At 33.3% G+C, this 17,695-nt stretch overlaps 2 protein-coding genes across 2 annotated transcripts; both read left to right on the top strand.

Annotated features, from left to right (window-relative positions):
• Positions 1 to 1,871: 1,871 nt before the first annotated feature.
• On the top strand, positions 1,872 to 2,644 carry LOC138878579 (uncharacterized). Its single transcript, XM_070158271.1, has 2 exons — positions 1,872 to 1,997; positions 2,201 to 2,644. Exons 1-2 carry the CDS (start codon positions 1,872 to 1,874, stop codon positions 2,642 to 2,644), a joined length of 570 nt encoding a protein of 189 aa, XP_070014372.1.
• An 8,923-nt stretch (positions 2,645 to 11,567) lies between these two features.
• On the top strand, positions 11,568 to 13,759 carry LOC138878578 (uncharacterized). Its single transcript, XM_070158270.1, has 4 exons — positions 11,568 to 12,116; positions 12,225 to 12,637; positions 12,722 to 13,466; positions 13,604 to 13,759. The coding sequence occupies exons 1-4, from the start codon at positions 11,568 to 11,570 to the stop codon at positions 13,757 to 13,759; spliced, it is 1,863 nt and encodes a 620-aa protein (XP_070014371.1).
• The last annotated feature ends 3,936 nt before the right edge of the window (positions 13,760 to 17,695 follow it).

Raw genomic sequence — 17,695 nt, 5'->3', positions numbered from 1 at the left:
CCTCCAATGGAGATTAGGAATGATATGGGGGTTCGTGCTTACATGGAAACCAAAAAGGAGAATAAAAACTTAGGTTCGTATCCTTTATGTATAAGCGTAAGAGATTTCAATATGGAATTGGCAATCAACAATGAAAGCACCAGTGCAGGTATGTTTGATTCGACATTGCAGAGAGTTATGGTGTTACTATGTTATCTACAATATTACTACAATTACCTACAATTAAACTACAAAGCTCACATAGTACTGAAAAGGATAAAGCAATGTTGCTTTCAAAATTATCTACATAGAAACTACATTTATGAATTTATTGTTTGCAGGTTCGTCTGGATCCCTAAACTTACTTGAATTTCCATCCTCACCAGCTATAGAGGAATATCAAAGTGAAATAATAACTGAATCTACGCAAACATATATTGAAGAAGGACAAGTTTATCAGGACAAGCAAACAGTAGCTGCTGCAATGAAGAATTATTCAGTGATGCACAAGTTCCAGTTCAGAGTAAAAAGATCCAGTCATAGAAGGTATGTAGTTATTTGTGGATAATATATCAGCAAAATCAGTGTATGATTGAAGATAGGTGGGTTTTATAAATTGTAGTTAAATTGTAGTCAATTTGTAGTTAATTGTAGTTTTTTCATAAATTTGTGTAAATATTGTATTTCTTTTGTAGCTACTGGCTTATATGTGTTGCTGAAAGCTGTAAATGGCATTTCAAGGCAACGTCAATTAATGATTCGGCAATGTTCAAGATAAGAAGTTTCAGCCGTCAACACACATGCTGCCTAATGGACGAAACATTCATACAGCGCAAACGTACTGCAGCAGTACTTGGTAGCATGGTCGTTCCAAAGTATTGTGATCCTAAGACTGTTTACACACCAAAGGACATACAAACTGACATGTTATCCGAACATGGACTGAACCTAAGCTACATGCAAGCATGGAGAGCAAAGGAAAAAGCTTTACAGTTTTTGAGAGGGAATCCGTGTGACTCCTACAACAAATTACCCAAATATTTTTATATTCTTGAGAAGAATTATCCTGGTTCTGTTGTTAAATTGAAGAAGGCAGCAGATGATTGCTTCTTATACGCATTTGTTGCTCTTTGTACATCAATAAATGGTTGGCAACATTGTAGGCCGGTAGTAGTGGTTGATGGGACATTCTTAAAGTCAGCCTACAGGGGGATTATGCTGACAGCAAGCACCATGGATGCAGCAGGTAAATAATGGAATAATTTTGTACTTATTTTGTAGACAGTTAAATTGTAGTTATGTTGTAGTTATTTTGTAGTTATATAAAAGAATGTAGTTAGCATGTCTATATTTCTCAATATATATTGTAGTTGTTATTTAATCATATTTTATGTCTTAAAAATGTAGGTACTATTTTTCCCTTGGCATATGCTGTGGTTGATTCTGAAAACGACGCGTCTTGGAAGTGGTTCTTTGAGCAATTCAAGGAGGCATATGGTGAAAGACCTTCAATGTGTGTTGTTTCAGATAGGCATGAGAGTATACTGAAGGCAACATCAGTTGTCTATCCGGGATTGGCACACTACTCTTGCATGTGGCATATATGGACAAATATAAGGTCAAAATTCAAGAAGGGACATCTACAATTACATGAATTGTACTTTGCTACAGCACGGTCATACACTATGGATGAATTTAATGAAAGGATGTTGAAGATTGAAGAGGTAGACCTGCGTGTAAAGTCTTACCTATATGATATTGGCTATCATAGATGGTCAAGAGTACATGCAACGGTAAATAGAACTTTTACTATGACGTCAAACATTGCCGAGTCGTTGAATGCTGTAACAAAAGATGCAAGAGAGCTTCAAATATTTGATCTATTTGAGTATATGAGGACTCTTCTTGAACATTGGACAAAAGAAAAGTTATCGAAGGCAAAGGGTACTTTCACGTACCTTGGTCACAAATACAACAAAGAATTGGAAGACAACAGTACATTATCTCAGAAACTAAGGGTAAGATATTTTTTTTGGTGCAGTAGAATCAAAAAAGTACTAGCTGCAGTTTTTCCAGATTGTAGTTAAACTGTAGTCAAATTGTCGGTAATAATAGTTTGTAGATGAGATGTAATATATTTGTTGTTGATTTGTAGGTAAATTGTTGATAATCCATTTTAATGATTGATGTATTATTATTTATGTTTGGTCTTCAATTGTAGGTGAGGGCTTCAACAGATCATATACATACTGTGTTAGATGGTGTGAAGCGGTACATTGTGTGTCTAGAAAACAAGAAATGTAGCTGTGGACAATTCCAACTTGATGAACTTCCATGTGCGCATGCTTTGGCAGCATTAAGGCATAGGAATGAAACATACGAAAACTATTGCTCTCCGTATTACACAAGGAAGAGCCTTCTGCTTACCTATGAAATGCCAGTAAATCCTCTTCCTGATGAAGGCAAATGGGAAGTGCCACAACATATTTTGGATGAGGTAGTAAAGCCACCGGCGGGAGATAAAAGGCAGCCAGGGAGACCTCACAAGGAAAGATATAAAACATTTGATGAAATAAAGTCAAAGAAATACAAGGTGTCATGTGGTAATTGTGGAGGTGAAGGGCATAACAAAAGAACTTGCAAGAATGCGCCGAAAAAGAAATGAATATCATGTAGTTAGAATAGTTATTCAAAATAAATGTTAGTGAGCTCAAATTATCGGATTTTCTTGTCTAATTGTTTATGTTTTTGAAGATGAATAAGAAGTATAAACATCAATTTGTGTATCTGCACTATTTATATTTTTATGTATTCTGTCAAGCATCTAAAGTTGTCTTTTTTTTATAGAATAGTTAAACTTTAATATTTACTGTATACAAAAAAATTGATATTAATAAAGAATGCATTCAACGTAAATTGTATCCAGATTGTAGTGAATATGTAGTTTAACTGTGTTAGAACTGTAGTCCTGTTATTCATATGTAGAGGAGTTGTAGTTAAAATGTAGTTTGACGTAGTTTAAATGTAGATAAATTGAATTTTTTTGATAAACCTTGTTGTTAAAAAATGGCTAAATTATTTATATGATTCCTGTATTTATTTTATCTTTCTGTTGTGTAACAAATGACAGTTATATACAGATATTACTTGGCACTTGAAGGTATTTATAAAAATAACTTGAAGATTAAAGTCAAATTGTAAGACAAAGTTGTTGCTGTAAAAATGTAATCAGAGTACTAGAGTATAATGTAATCAACAAAAAGTGTTGTAGAAAACCAAAACGACATATTTCCTACATTGTTTTCCAATTCAACTACCAAATTTCACAGACCAAACTAGGAACACAATAGTCTATTTCTTCTTTCGTTGCACTCTAGTCCTCTCGTTTTTTGCCGGAGCACCCTTCCTCCTTGCTAGCCTGCCAGTAACCTCACTCTCACTGATTGACCCATCTTCTTGCTTCTTTGTTGCATAGTCCCACAGTAGAGCTCCATAGCGTCTACGGTGTTGGTCAATATCAGAAAGATCTTCCTTTGGGATTGCCAAATCTCCAAGGCTAACATACTCCGCAAATGCAGCCACAAATACACCACAATCGCTGCATAAGATGAGAATTTTTCATTATATAACAAATGATTAAAATAAAAAAATTAAACATATAGAAAGGGAGATTATTTTTTTACACTGAGCCTTCCTTTTGTTGTGGAATCTCAGCAACCATCCATTGTATGTCGAGAGGGTCCGTAACTGGTTTTTCGATGTATGCCTTTGTGCTCTTGAAGTTAATGTCTTTACGTTTACCATAGAAACCAGTGCATGACAAATACAGAGGGATAATGATTGAAAACTTGTCAACCAATGTCTCTACTGTTTTATGACGGTTTGCTCTCACCATGGAATCATAAACATAAAGTTGTCTGTCCTTTATGTCAAAAACTAGCAACAACCAATGGAAGTTCTCTACAAGGTTCACAGGCATGAGCACATAGTCAACAAGATCCCAGGCAACATTAGCAAGAATTCTGTACCCAAGAATATATTCTCCAACATCATCCTCGGGTTTAACAACCGAATACCTTTGTTCCGGTGGAGAACTTATGAACTTGTCATAGATTCTTTCAATCTTTGTCTTGAACAAGCAATCCGTGGTTGTGAACCTAGTATTATTGTTGGGGCCATATTTGCCTCTTTTTCGCAGATAATACATAATAACATCAATGTGCTGCCAAAATAGAATAAACATATACAATAAGGTACGGTGTAACCACACTTGTCTACAAGACAGCTACAGATTAACTACAATTTGAATTTATTAAAAACTCTAACAGATTGCTGCAAATTAGCTACACTATAACTACAGAAATATAACAGTTAGTCCAAGTTCCTCACAAAATGTAATTTAATTGTAGTTTGTATGAACCATAGTGAACAAGTACTATATGTACAATTGACCCATCAGACTACAAAACAACTACACATTAACTATATTTATGCACTGTCTACATTTATTCACTATACAGAGGAACAAATGAAACATACCACCTAACTTAAGCTCCCAAAAATCAGCAAGTTCAACCTACAGTTAATATTAATAGGCACAATCACAAGCTCTACAATATTACTACAAGGTAACTACAGTTGTGGTACACGGAGATTCCAAGTCAGTCAAAAGTACCAAAATTCCAGTTTGTACATACAATCATCATCACATATGATACATAAGGTCCATAAAAAGCAAAATTTCACAGCTGAGACATAAATATAGTAACATATATATGTTGTCTACAATATTACTACAATTACACATCATAGCTGAAAAATAAACTACAATTACACTACACAGCTGAAGACAAAACAGATATTGTGAATGATTATGTTCTTTATACTTACTGTGTTATTGATGACTTGTCCGGGGTGAGCAAGGTCATAAAACCAGTCCTTCTTATCAATCTTTTCACAACCAAAATCCAACCAAGGCTTGATTTGGTTATCCTTCTTGGAAAAGTAATATTTCCTCCTGTAATAACAAAAAAAAGATGATCAAATACAAAAAATTTACAAAATGAATTACAATTTTAAAGTATAAAAATGGTGAACAGACAGTGTAAAATGAAGCATTCATACCTCCTAGATACTTTATCACTACGAATGTATAACCAGTTGGTGAACTATTCTGTCAATTCAGGATCTACATTTTCACCTATGACACTTGTGAAGGGGTGCTTGAGGTAAAAAAATTTAGGTCCAACAGATGTGCTACCTCCAGAACTATACAAAGATGTGAAAGGTGATCGTGCATGTTTTCCCGGTTGCCTTGTTCTACCGGGATGAACAGGGGTTGATTCATCTCGTATGGGCTCGCCATACATGACCAACTGTGATAAGTTTTCTGGCAGCTCAAAGTCATCCAATGTCAAACCTTTGTTTTCAATGCCTTCAGGAACAACTTTTTTATCAATGCCTTCAGGAACAACTTCAGTCACAGTCACACCGTGAATTGGTGACTGTGGAACTTCACCTTCTGTAGATAAGTGTAGATCAAAGTAGATATGAACAGTATTATGGAGTTATAGAGAATATATTACCTGCTTGTTGTGGCTCAGCCACTTCATCAATTACTGGTTCTTCCTCAATATTTCCTTGTAGATGTTCTGGTGAAACATCAGCTTGAATGAATAATTGGGAATGAGAATTGTAGATATATGTAGGAATATGTAGTTAAGGTGTAAATTATTAAAATTTTGCATAAAAACCTTATTGTAATGAAGGAATGGTTCTGTACCTGCTTTATATGCCTCAGCTGCTTCTTGGAAGTCAGGATATAAGTCAACATGTGGTTGAAAATGTTCTGGAGAAATTGTAGCTGCAACACATAGTAAAAAAATGATTAGTATAATTTAATAATGCTGTCTTGAAATTTGTAGATATGTATGCAGGAATTTTGTAGATACCTGTATTGCTTGTGCTTCCATGCAGTTGATCACCAGCATTGAACTGGAATTGCTGGTTGTTATCTCCTTGATGTTGGTAATTATTTTTTGTTGAACTACTAGCAAACTACAATTTTGGGGAATATTTGAGACTACTTTATTCATATGTCTTAATTAGTCTTAGTACAAAATTATATGTAAATTCTTATCTTTGACTCATCCAAATCAAACCTTTTGTTTATCACATTCATAACACCCTTCAAAGATTGATCTATGAACTCTCGAAGGCTTGAGAGTTCCTCAAAAACATCCTTCCTATAGGAATCTAACTTTACATCAACCTAAAAATTAAATATATAATTAGTTGGTAATCTTATTCTAACTGCTACAGTTACACTACAATTCAACAAACTATAATTGTTATAGATTTATACCACAAATTAACTACAATGTATAACATACTATAATTGTTATGTAATGAAGTCAAAATGTAGCAAATTATGTCAATATATTGTAGTTATTCATAATACCTGCACAATCCCCTTTTCCAACTTCATGAGCTTGCTACTGACAGATTCAATGTCCTCTTGACAATCTGTATATTTGGGTTCAAATGATGGAGAAGCAGCAGTTGGAACATGTGATGGTTGAGCACCATGTTCATCTTCATATTGAATCTTGTCTGGCAGATTAAGCACTCCAAGCTCTTCTCCAGATTCAATCATGTTTGTGAACTGAATGATGAAAATAACAGTTAATTCAAGTGACAAAAAAAATGTAGATTCAATGTAGTTATTATGAATGTAATTGTAGCATCATACAAAAGTGGAAAAAAATACCTTGATCCACTCAGGCTTGATCATCTTCTCTTCAATTGCAGTTAACCAAATCTGCCCCTTTGTAGCTGACCATCTTAAAATGCGAGGTATAGATTCAGAACATCTCGTAGCAAGCTCGGTGCTGACGGACGAGCAACACTCATATAGCCACACTTGCAAGGCTAATGAGCATCCCCGTATCAGATAAGAATGTACATGGGGATTAAGACGATGTCGGACAGATTCAATAACCTGCTTGAAGGATTTGATACCCCATGGGTATGACTCAAAATTACCAGACTCTATTAGAAAGAACATAAACTTGTCTATGAAAGTCACATGGTCTTTATCAGAAGGACAAACAAAAAATTCCAACATATAAAGAATGCACAACTTCACCGCATCCACATCGTTTGCCCATGCTTTATTAGTCACTACTTTTTTCAAATGCCATTTCTCAACCCTTTCTTTGTTCGGAAAATATGTATTCATTAAAGGGCTAACATAGGTGGAAGTGTAACCATAGTCTGAAAACTTATTCACACAATTAAGACCAGTTATCAACCCAAATTCTCTCAAGGAAAAATTCAATTTTTCACCCTTAAATAGTACTGAAAAATATGAGTCAGTAGACTTTGTCAATTCATACTTCATCAGAAGATGAAGTGTTTGGTTTTGCATACAGATTTTGGGGAGACCTAATAAGTAACCAAAACAAGTTTTTCTGAAAACCCTTAAAGCATTCGGAGAGAGTAAAGCTTGTATCTGGCTAGGTATGCTAGGATCACACAAACTGTGGAATCTAAGCACACCATAATCAACATTTTGTTGTGCAAAGTAAGGTCCATTCTGTAGAAAATATAAAATTAATGAACATTAGTAGTTTGCATAAAAAGGAAACAGTAATCTACATATAACTACATGACAAATACAAAATATAACTAGAAGAAGAATAGCCTACCCACACCTATAACTACAAAACAATAACAGAAGAACAATGCACGTGTAAACATTATCTACAGAATGTAACAGTTACTTCAAGTATGTCACATAAATGTAGATTAACTGTAGTTAGAATAAAGTTAAATATATGAGCTATACAGGCTACAATAAAAAATAACATATCTACAATTTAACCATCTGACTACACATCAACGACAAACTAACTACATTTATACATTGTCTAAGAGTCACAGTTCCAATTAAACTACAAAATTGAAACAAAGAATCTACAGGATGTAACAGTTACTTCAAGTATGTCACATAAATGTAGATTAACTGTAGTTAGAATGAAGTTAAATATATGAGCTATACAGACTACAATAAAAAATAACATATCTACAATTTAACCATCAGACTACACATCAACTACAAACTAACTACATTTATACACTGTCTAAGAGTCACAGTTCCAATTAGACTACAAAATTGAGACAAAGAATCTACAAAATTAGGACAACACCACATTTTACCAAAATACACTTGAACAATCAAAGAAGAACAATGCACTTGTAAACATTATCTACAGAATGTAACAGTTACTTCAATTAACTCACAACATGTAGATAAATTGTATTTAGAATGAAGTTAAATGTAGCAGCAATACAGGTTGCAATGAAAAATAGCATCTCTACAATTTAACGGTCAGACTACAAATCAACTACAAACTAACTACAGTATACACTGTCTAATAATCACAGTTCCATTAAACCTACAAAATTGTGAAAAATAATCTACAAAATTAGGACAATACCACATTTAGCCAAAAAACACTTGAACACTAAATTAACACTTGAACAACAGATTTTTACAACCAAAATCAAACTACAAAACAGTGAGGAAACATAAATAGTGTTTACCTTTATTGAAATTTTTTCCTTAACCAATTTTGGTACTTTTTTTGAGGGTTTCTTCTTCTTTGGTTTTGATGAAGAAGGAGAGACCTTGTGTTTTTTCACAGATTGAACTTTGGGAGAATCATCTACAAAATCGTCATCTACACTCAACTCTTTCCCCTTGCGTTTCAGTTGATTGTCGACTAGTTTATCAACTCCACCAACATCAACATCGTGCAAATGCTTGCTTCTCATTTCCGCACGAATTTGTCTAGGAGATGAAATACCAGTAGTTTGTTCACTTGCATGCGTCGTTTGTGGGTTTTTTGGTGGTGATTTTGGTGTTAAAACACCCAAATCAAAGGTTGGAATATCAGCTAATATAGCTTTTGATGATTTTTTTGGGGAGTGTTGGTTTTTTTCATGATTTAGGAGTTGAAGACAAAGATGGAAGTGAATTCAAATCGTGGGGGATACTATCAACTGAAGGTAATTAAGTGGAGAAGAAAGTGATGGTAATTGTGGGTGAGAAGAGATTGTACGAGAATGGAGGAAAAACTGAAGGTAAATCGTGGGGGTGGGGAACTGAAGGTAAATCGTAGGGGGTGTGGGGGGTGGGAGGAGAGAGGGGCGGGTAAACCAAATAACGTGAAGATACAGTCCTATAATTATGCCTAATAAAAATGAACCCTTAATTATATCCCTAATTTGAATTATGGTATAGAAATGGTAATTTGTTATGCTTAAATGTAATAAACACAAACCTTAAACATTGAGGGTAATAAGTTTTGATATATGGTATAGATAGGTAAAAATCCCTTAATATATTATTGTTGGTGTACTATATGCTACAATAAGTTATTTTTTGATAATTAATATAGAAAAAACAAAAATAAAGAAATCAGTTATCTTTTTTATAGTAAACAAGAAAAGAGAAAAAATAAAAAAGAATAAAAATAAAGGAGCCAAAAAGATGTGTAGATTTAGATTATGAAAAAAAATGAAATAAAAAATTATTTGAAATAATAATACATGAAATTAGAAAAGAAAAGAAAAAAGAAAAAAAGCTGAAAGCAAAAAAAGAGAAGAGAAAACAATTATTACGTATAACTTGTTCTAATAACTAGAGAGAAAATGAGAAAAGAAAGACAAAAGTTATACTATAGTAGTTGTATTTTTTAAAAAAGGTGAACGAATGTTTACTATATAAGTTGTAACTTTTACTGTATAAAAAATAAGAATAATAAAAGAGAAAAAAATTAAATGTAATTAAATTATGGAGGAAAAAAGAAAATAAAGAAAAAAGAGTTAAATAAAATTAGAAAACAAACAAGAAATAAAGAAAATTAACAAAATGAAAGTAAAAGAAAAATAAAAACACGAAAAAGAAAGGAGCCAAAATTAAGTGTGGAATTAAATTATGGTAAAATAATAATAAAAATATAATATCATTTTGGTAAAAAAAAATGAACAGAAAAGGAGAAAAAGGAAAAATAAAGAGAAAAAGAAGAAAAAAAAGGAGAAAAGAAAAACAGAAGGAAAAAAGAAAAGACTCAGAGGCAATTACCCACAAAAGCTATAATGGGTAGAAATGTAATTAGCTTAATGGGTAAAAAAATGGATAAGCACATTTGCAGCCGTACCCTATTTTTATGTCACCATTTAACTTATACCCTATTTTTAAAAACTATTGATTTCGTAACCAACTAACAAAAAATTCGTAATAATATGACCATTATATCCCTCCCAAAACATATAAAAGTTGCATCAAACATACCCAAATTCAACTTCCAGATCTCCTCCGTATCTCCTTCATCAGTCCGTCTCTCCTGAGATCGCCTCTCGCAACCAGATTCAAATTCCAAATTCAAATTCAAATACATTGTAAGTATTCAAATTCGTCTCCAGAATTCAAAATAGTTTTTGAATTATATGTTTTCTGATTGATGATTGAAGTTGTTTGACGAGCTTCACTGATATGATGAATTTGCATTCTAAATCTGTTTGACGATGAATTCTAACATTCTAATCCGACAAATATGCTAAAAAATTATATTAAAATATTATATGAGTGTTTTAATATTTAAAACACGTATGCACAAAAAACTTCGGCATAGGTGCTGAAGTTTTTTTGTTATTATTTAAAAGCTGAAGTTTTCCTATTACACTGCGTAAAAAAAATAAAACATCAATTAAAATTTCATATTGCACAAAAAACTTTGGCACGGGTGCTGAAGTTTTTTAGTTAATCTGTAAAAACTTCGTCTAATGGAGCTGAAGTTTTTCTCCTGCACTATGTATTTTATTATCATTTTTGGAAAAGCTTCATACCAAAAGAATGAAACGTCAATTAAAATTTCATAATGCACAAAAAACTTCGGCATAAGTGCTGAAGTTTTTTAGTTAATATTTAAAAACTTCAACAAGAGGAGCTGAAGTTTTCCTCCTGCACTGTCTATTTTCCTTCTGCTGAAGCTATTTAGTATGTTTCTAAAATCTTCAGCACTTAAGAGCTGAAGTTGTTGTCCCTGCATTCATGAATCCCTGTCATCTAGCTTTTTCAAAAAAACTTCAGCTAATATGCTGAAGTTATTAAGCTTATTTCTAAAAACTTCTGCACTTAATAAGCTAAAGTTTTCTATGCAGCATTCATTAATTATGTCATACATCTTTTTCCAAAAAATTTCAGCAGAAGATACCTAAGTGATTTAGTTCATTTGTAAAAACTTCAGCACAAACAACCTAAAAGTTCTTCTGTTCATTTTCCTAATACTTTCCACTAAAAATGAATCTGCAGGATGGGTTCGATTTGCATTGTTATAACTTTCAATGGGAGTTGGACTCCTGATTTCAAATACTTGGATCATGATACAAAACTTGTTCTACTTAATAAGCACATATCATTCAATACTTTCCTGAAGAAAATTAGTGAAGTTGCAAATATTGATTCAACCAGATATGCACTAAAAGTATGGTTTGGTATCAAACTAAATACAAGCAAAGGAATGGTTGTAACTTCAGATGAAGAACTCAGTACATGTATACATTTGCTTACAACTGATTCACCCTACAAGAATTGTCATTTCATCATCGAAAAAATACAACCTTCAGAATCTGCAGCATTCAAACAATCCCTTGCATATGCGATAGATTCAGAACCTTTTGAACATGAAGTAGGACAGCTAATAATGGAAGTAGACAACGAGCTACGACCTTCTAACACTACAGCTGCTTCAGAATATATAATGCTACAACAATTACCCCCTCCTCCAATAAATTCAAACCAGTTTGTCGATGACCAAGAAGAAGAAGGACAGCTAATAATGCAAATTGACAACCAACACACAATCCAACAAACTTTTTTGTTACCTTCTGCAATGATAAGCAACAATGAAGATGAAGTAAACATGGAGAATATACCGATAACATCAGATAGAATTGAAGAAATTGCTGAAAGTTCTTGTGTTTCTCAAAAATCAAGAAAAAGGGTGAGGAAACAGCTGAAAGAATCTCCACCATGTAAAATACTTAGGCACGATGCGCTGCCTGAGAAAGTAAGAGTTGGATCAATTTTTGAGAACAAACAAAACATGACTAAATTTTTCTGCAGCTTGGAGATAAACTAGAAAGTTGAATTCACTGATGTTAGATCATGTTCAAAGAGATACGAGCTGAAATGCATCGTGGACAAATGTGGTTGGAATGTACGTGCTACCAGAATAAAAAATTCCACACTATTCAGGGTGATAAAATATTATAACATCTATGAATGCTCGGTTGATACAAGAAAATCAGATCAGAAGCATGCTACATCAAATTTTATAAGTGAACAAATTATAGAACATGTTCGAGACAAAAAGATAGAGGTTACACCATCCTTTGTAGAAAATGAAATGAAAAAGAAATTTGGAATTGACATTAGTTATCACAAGGCATGTCGTGCTATTCAAAAAGTTGTTGCTTGCATAAGTGGGTCACCTGAAGAGAACTACCAGATTCTTCCTTCATACCTACACATGATGGTGTGCAAAAACCCAGGAACGTACACAAGCATAAAAAGAGATGCGCAGAATAGGTAACCATCAGCCTAAAGTTTCAAATGTTCCTATTTGAAAAACTTCACACCTTATGATTTATTTTTTTGTGTTTCACTGTACAGATTTGCTTACATGTTCTTTGCTCCTGCGGCATCAGTAGCTGGTTGGTCCTACTGTGGACCCGTTATTGTTGTAGATGCAATGTTTTTAAAGTTCAAATATCGTGGTGTTCTATTTGTTGTTGTATCAAAGGATGCAAACAATCAAATCTTTCCTCTATATTTTGGTGTAGCAGAATCAGAAAACAATGAGGCATACATTTGGTTCTTCGAGGAAATGAGAAAAGCAATTCAAGTCCATCGTAAATTGGTTTTCTTGTCAGATAGAAACCAATCGATTGCAAATGGGATTAGAAAAGTTTTTCCTGAAGCTCACTATGGTATCTGCCTCTATCACTTTGAGAAAAATTTAAAGCAAAGACATGCAAAAGCCACGGTAATAAATCTTTTTCAAAGTGTTGCAAGGTCATACAAACGTGAAGATCTTAATCAGTTAATGTACCAACTCAAAAGTATTGACAAGAAAACATACAATTACATAATGGAAGAGCCTCCAGAGAGATGGGCTCGATCGTGGTTCCCACGGCGACGTTATGATATGCTAACAACAAACATGGTAGAATCAATGAATTTCGTTTTACTAAAAGGAAGAGAAATGCCTATTTTAAGAATGTTAGATTTCATACAAGAAAAGTTAGGAGAGTGGTTTTACGAACGGAGAAAAAAGGCAAATGAAACTTTTCATAGTGTATCAATATGGGAAGAAGAAGAGATGACTAAGAAGATGGACTTGGCTTGTAAAATGTTTGTGAGTATATTTATTAATTTCAGCTTTTTATATCTGTTGCAGTGATTTACTGCTTACATTTAAAAAAATTCATACTTTTTCTTTTTGAAGCAACAATACACTAATATAGTTTGTCTTAATTTTTTATTCCTTGTTAGGTGTTCAACCTTAATTCAATGTTGTTCAGAATAAATAGTGAAGGAATCGAATTCATTGTGGACTTAAAGAAGAGAACTTGTGACTGCCTGGAATTCCAACTTGATGAATTGCCCTGTCCACATGCAATTGCTGCTATTAATAAGAGATATCTGTAGAAATCTGATTACTGCTCAAATTGGTATTCACAGAAAATATGGTTGAAAACATATAAAGGACATGTGAATACCGTGGGAGATCCAAAATCATGGGATATACCACAAAATGTACAATCTGAGATCACAAAACCTCCCGATGTAGAGATTTTACAAGGAAGAAGACAAAAGAAGAGGCATATACCTGTGACTGAATCAGTACCATTCAAGTCTACCAAATGCAGTCGATGTAAACAAGTTGGGCATAACAGAACAACTTGCTTGTCTTCTTCAGCACCTCATCCATATTCAAAAAGACAAACACACACACACACATACACACACACACACACACACATACGCGTACAGCACACAAAAGAAAGGCATGTACAAACAAAATCTTCAGCATCTCTAAGCTGAAGTAAACAAAAAAGCACAGCATAAAAATATAAAAAAGAATTACAAAAACTAAACATAAAAACCAACTAAGAGGTATAAAGCAAATACCAACAAATAACAAGGATAATGCAATAGAAAGCTAAGAAGAAAGAGGATGAGAATTACATTGATACAAAAAGAGATGAGAACAGCATACAAAGTACAAACAAAAACATCAACTCTCAGGGTTGAAGTTATACAAAATGAACTTAAAAACTTCAGCTCTTTGGGCTAAAGTAAACAAAAAAATACAACATTAAAACATAAAAAGGGATTACAAACACTAACAATCATCACCACCACCACCATCATCATCACAGTACTCCTCAATTTCTCTAAATATCTCATCATCATCAGTATCGGAGATAACTATAGGGTAGTCGGGCAAAAGACCACTGAATCCAAGGAGATCAATCTTCAACTTGTCAAATTCATCACGCAGCTGACTTTGTTCGACGATTACTCTGTCCATAAGAGAAAGAAGAGTCTTCAGGTTGTTTTGCAGCTTGGAATAGTCGTTCCAGCTGGGAAACTGAAAACTATCAAACTGCTGCACAACCTTGTCGAACGAGGTTGAATAACCTCCACAACTACGTTCCAGGTTAAGCCTGTTCTGGAATGATTCATTGGCAAAGAACTGTGGCCTGATTCTCTCCCAATCAGCCTTTATTTGATCCCACAAAAGCATAAGATTAGCCATCGGTTTGTTATTGTACCACTCACACTTCAAAGTCTCCCACTTCTGCATGATTTCATCAAAATTAGGCTTCCTACTTCCGCTTCCACCAGACATTCTTTCTTTAACAAAAGCTAAAAGACTAAGGATGAATATAAATTTAAAGAAATATGATGGAAGTCTATGAATGACTATGAAATTTTCAAGTGAAGAGATTGTTAATATAGACAAAGAGCTCACCTAATCAATTTAATATCTATAAATGTAAAAGTAATTTTTCAGGTGTTTTTACTGTTTTACCTTCAGAGAAATTGAATGAAACAAGATAAGTAGGTGATAAAACAAGTATGTGGTAAATGCAAAAAGAAATGTAACTTCAGCCCTAATAAGCACACAGTTTTTCTATAGTAAAAAAATAACTTCAGCCTGAAAAATAACTTTTCGGATCATTTACTATATGGGTCAAACAAATTTAAATAAAAGATGAAGTAGGTGACAAAAGACAAAAAGCAGATAGTAAATGCAAAAAAGATAAGTATCAACTTAAAAAAATACCAAAACATGCTGAAGTTTTTGTCATAAGCTTTTTCAAAAACTTCAGCCCAATGTGCTGAAGTAATTTAGTTCATTTATAAAACTTCAGCACATAATAAGCTGAAGTTTTTCATCGTGTATTCAATAGCTTTGTTGTAAATGCTTTTTCAACAACTTCAGCTCAATGTGCTGAAGTTAGTTCATTTCTAACAACTTCAACACTTGATGAGCTAAAGTTTTTCTCATGGACTCGATAGTTTTTGTCGTAAAACTTTTTCAAATAACTTCAGCTTCATATGTTGAAGTTATTTAGTTCATTTCTAAAACCTTCAGCACTTGATAAGCTGAAGTTTTTATCCTGGACTCGATATTTTTTGTTGTAAAGCTTTTTCAAATAACTTACGCAGCCCAATGTGCTGAAGTTGTTTAGTGTATTTCTAAAAACTTTAGCGCTGGATAAAGCTGAAGTTTTTGTATTGGATTCAATAGTTTTTGTCGTACAGCTTTTTCAAAACACTTCAGCCCAATGTGTTGAAGTTGTTTAGTGTATTTCTAAAAACTTCAGCGCTGGATAAAGCTGAAGTTTTTGTATTGGATTCAATAGTTTTTGTCGTACAGCTTTTTTTAAAAACTTCAGCCCAATATGCTAAACTTATTTAGTGTATTTCTAATTCAACTCCCTTAAGCTGAAGTTTTTTTGTTGGATTCAATAGTTTTTTCGTACAGCTTTTTCAAAAAAACTTCAGCTCAACATGCTGAGGTTTTTTAGTGTATTTCTAAAAACATCAGCATTTGATAAGCGAAAATTTTTGTCCTTCAGTCGACACTTTTGTTATGACTTTTAACCAAAACTTCAGCTTAAAAAGCAGAAGTCATTTACTTCATGCTTAAGTTTTTTCAACAAAAATGTACTTGAAATTCATAATAAAAGACATAAACATATTTGTACGAACAAAAGTGAAATAAAAAAAATACTTAATGTATATTCACAAAATACAAATTACGTGCAACCAATCCTCTAATCAAAAAATTCATACACAGTCTCTTCAAAATCTCCATAATCATGTCCTTGTTGTTCTTCTGGAGTTTCATAGCCGCTATCTTTTTTCCACTTTCCATGAGCCCAAAGATTGGCAGTCAATTCTCTCCTGAAGGTCAATGACTGACTTTGATCAAAATTGAAGACATCTTCTTTATTCAACCGCATATCAATTAACTGAAGAGAAAATACACCACAATCAACACTACAAAAAGAACATGAAAAATAGTTAACACAAGGGCAAAAAATAATAAACATAAGATGCATGGTAAAACATATGCGAAACACGTACTTGTTATTCTGATGCGGTGAACTCATCCACTTAATTTGAAATTTTTCCACAGGATTATCCCCATAAAATTTATTGTGTGCCCTAAATTCCAAGCATTTGAGACAGCGTGGGATCAACCAGGCATAATTTCTGACATGTTCAACCGCACGCTCATATGTTACACTGCCCATGGAATCATACAGATATATAATTTATCTTTAAAGTCCAGAATTCTAAAAAAGTAGTACGTAGATCTCTGGCTCGTCATTGGCTTAAGTCGAAATGGAAAGAATACTTTTCTGGCAGATGCCCATGAGATACCACAGGAAAGGTCGAGGCCTTTTACGTAGTTGGCCACCTTTTCATTCGTTGATTCTTCCTCAAACCAACTAAAGTCCATAAGTGGCCGAATAACCGCTTCATCTTCTTCTTCTTCTTCTTGAGCCTGTTGTTTGGATATCTTCTTTCTCTTTGATTTGCTCTTTTTTTGATCCTCCGTTCTCTTTTGCTTCCTTTTTCTAATTGTATCAATCTGTTCTTCTGAAGGATGAATACCAGCCAAATTAGTCATATACTGATCAAAAATTAAAGCAGTTACTGCAAATCTTGATTTTGGATAAGCTTGAAGGTGATAGCAATATTTTTTGCGCAAGTAATATATGCCCACATCCATATGCTGCAAATGAACAACAACAAATGATAACATGTGAAAAAACTATAAACAGCATGACAAAAACGTAAACATATTTAGTTTGAAGTGTTAGAAAATAATCTAAAAAACTTCAGCATGTTTGATTTAAAAGTTTTGAAAAAAACTAGAGAATGCATGTCAAAAACTTCAGCACGGTTAGGCTGAAGTGTTAGCAGATAAGCTAAAAACTTCAGCATTTTAGTATGAATAAAGCTGAAGTTTTCCAAATTACAGTACAAAAACTTTACTATAAAAAATAAGCTAAAGTTTTGGGAAATACAGTTGAAAACCAATTCAAAAAACAAACTTAA

The sequence above is a fragment of the Nicotiana sylvestris genome, chromosome 9 (genome assembly GCF_000393655.2).
Source record: "Nicotiana sylvestris chromosome 9, ASM39365v2, whole genome shotgun sequence".
Lineage (NCBI taxonomy): Eukaryota > Viridiplantae > Streptophyta > Magnoliopsida > Solanales > Solanaceae > Nicotiana > Nicotiana sylvestris.
Note: the sequence above shows the minus strand (reverse complement) of the source record. Positions and strands in the feature narration are given on the sequence as shown.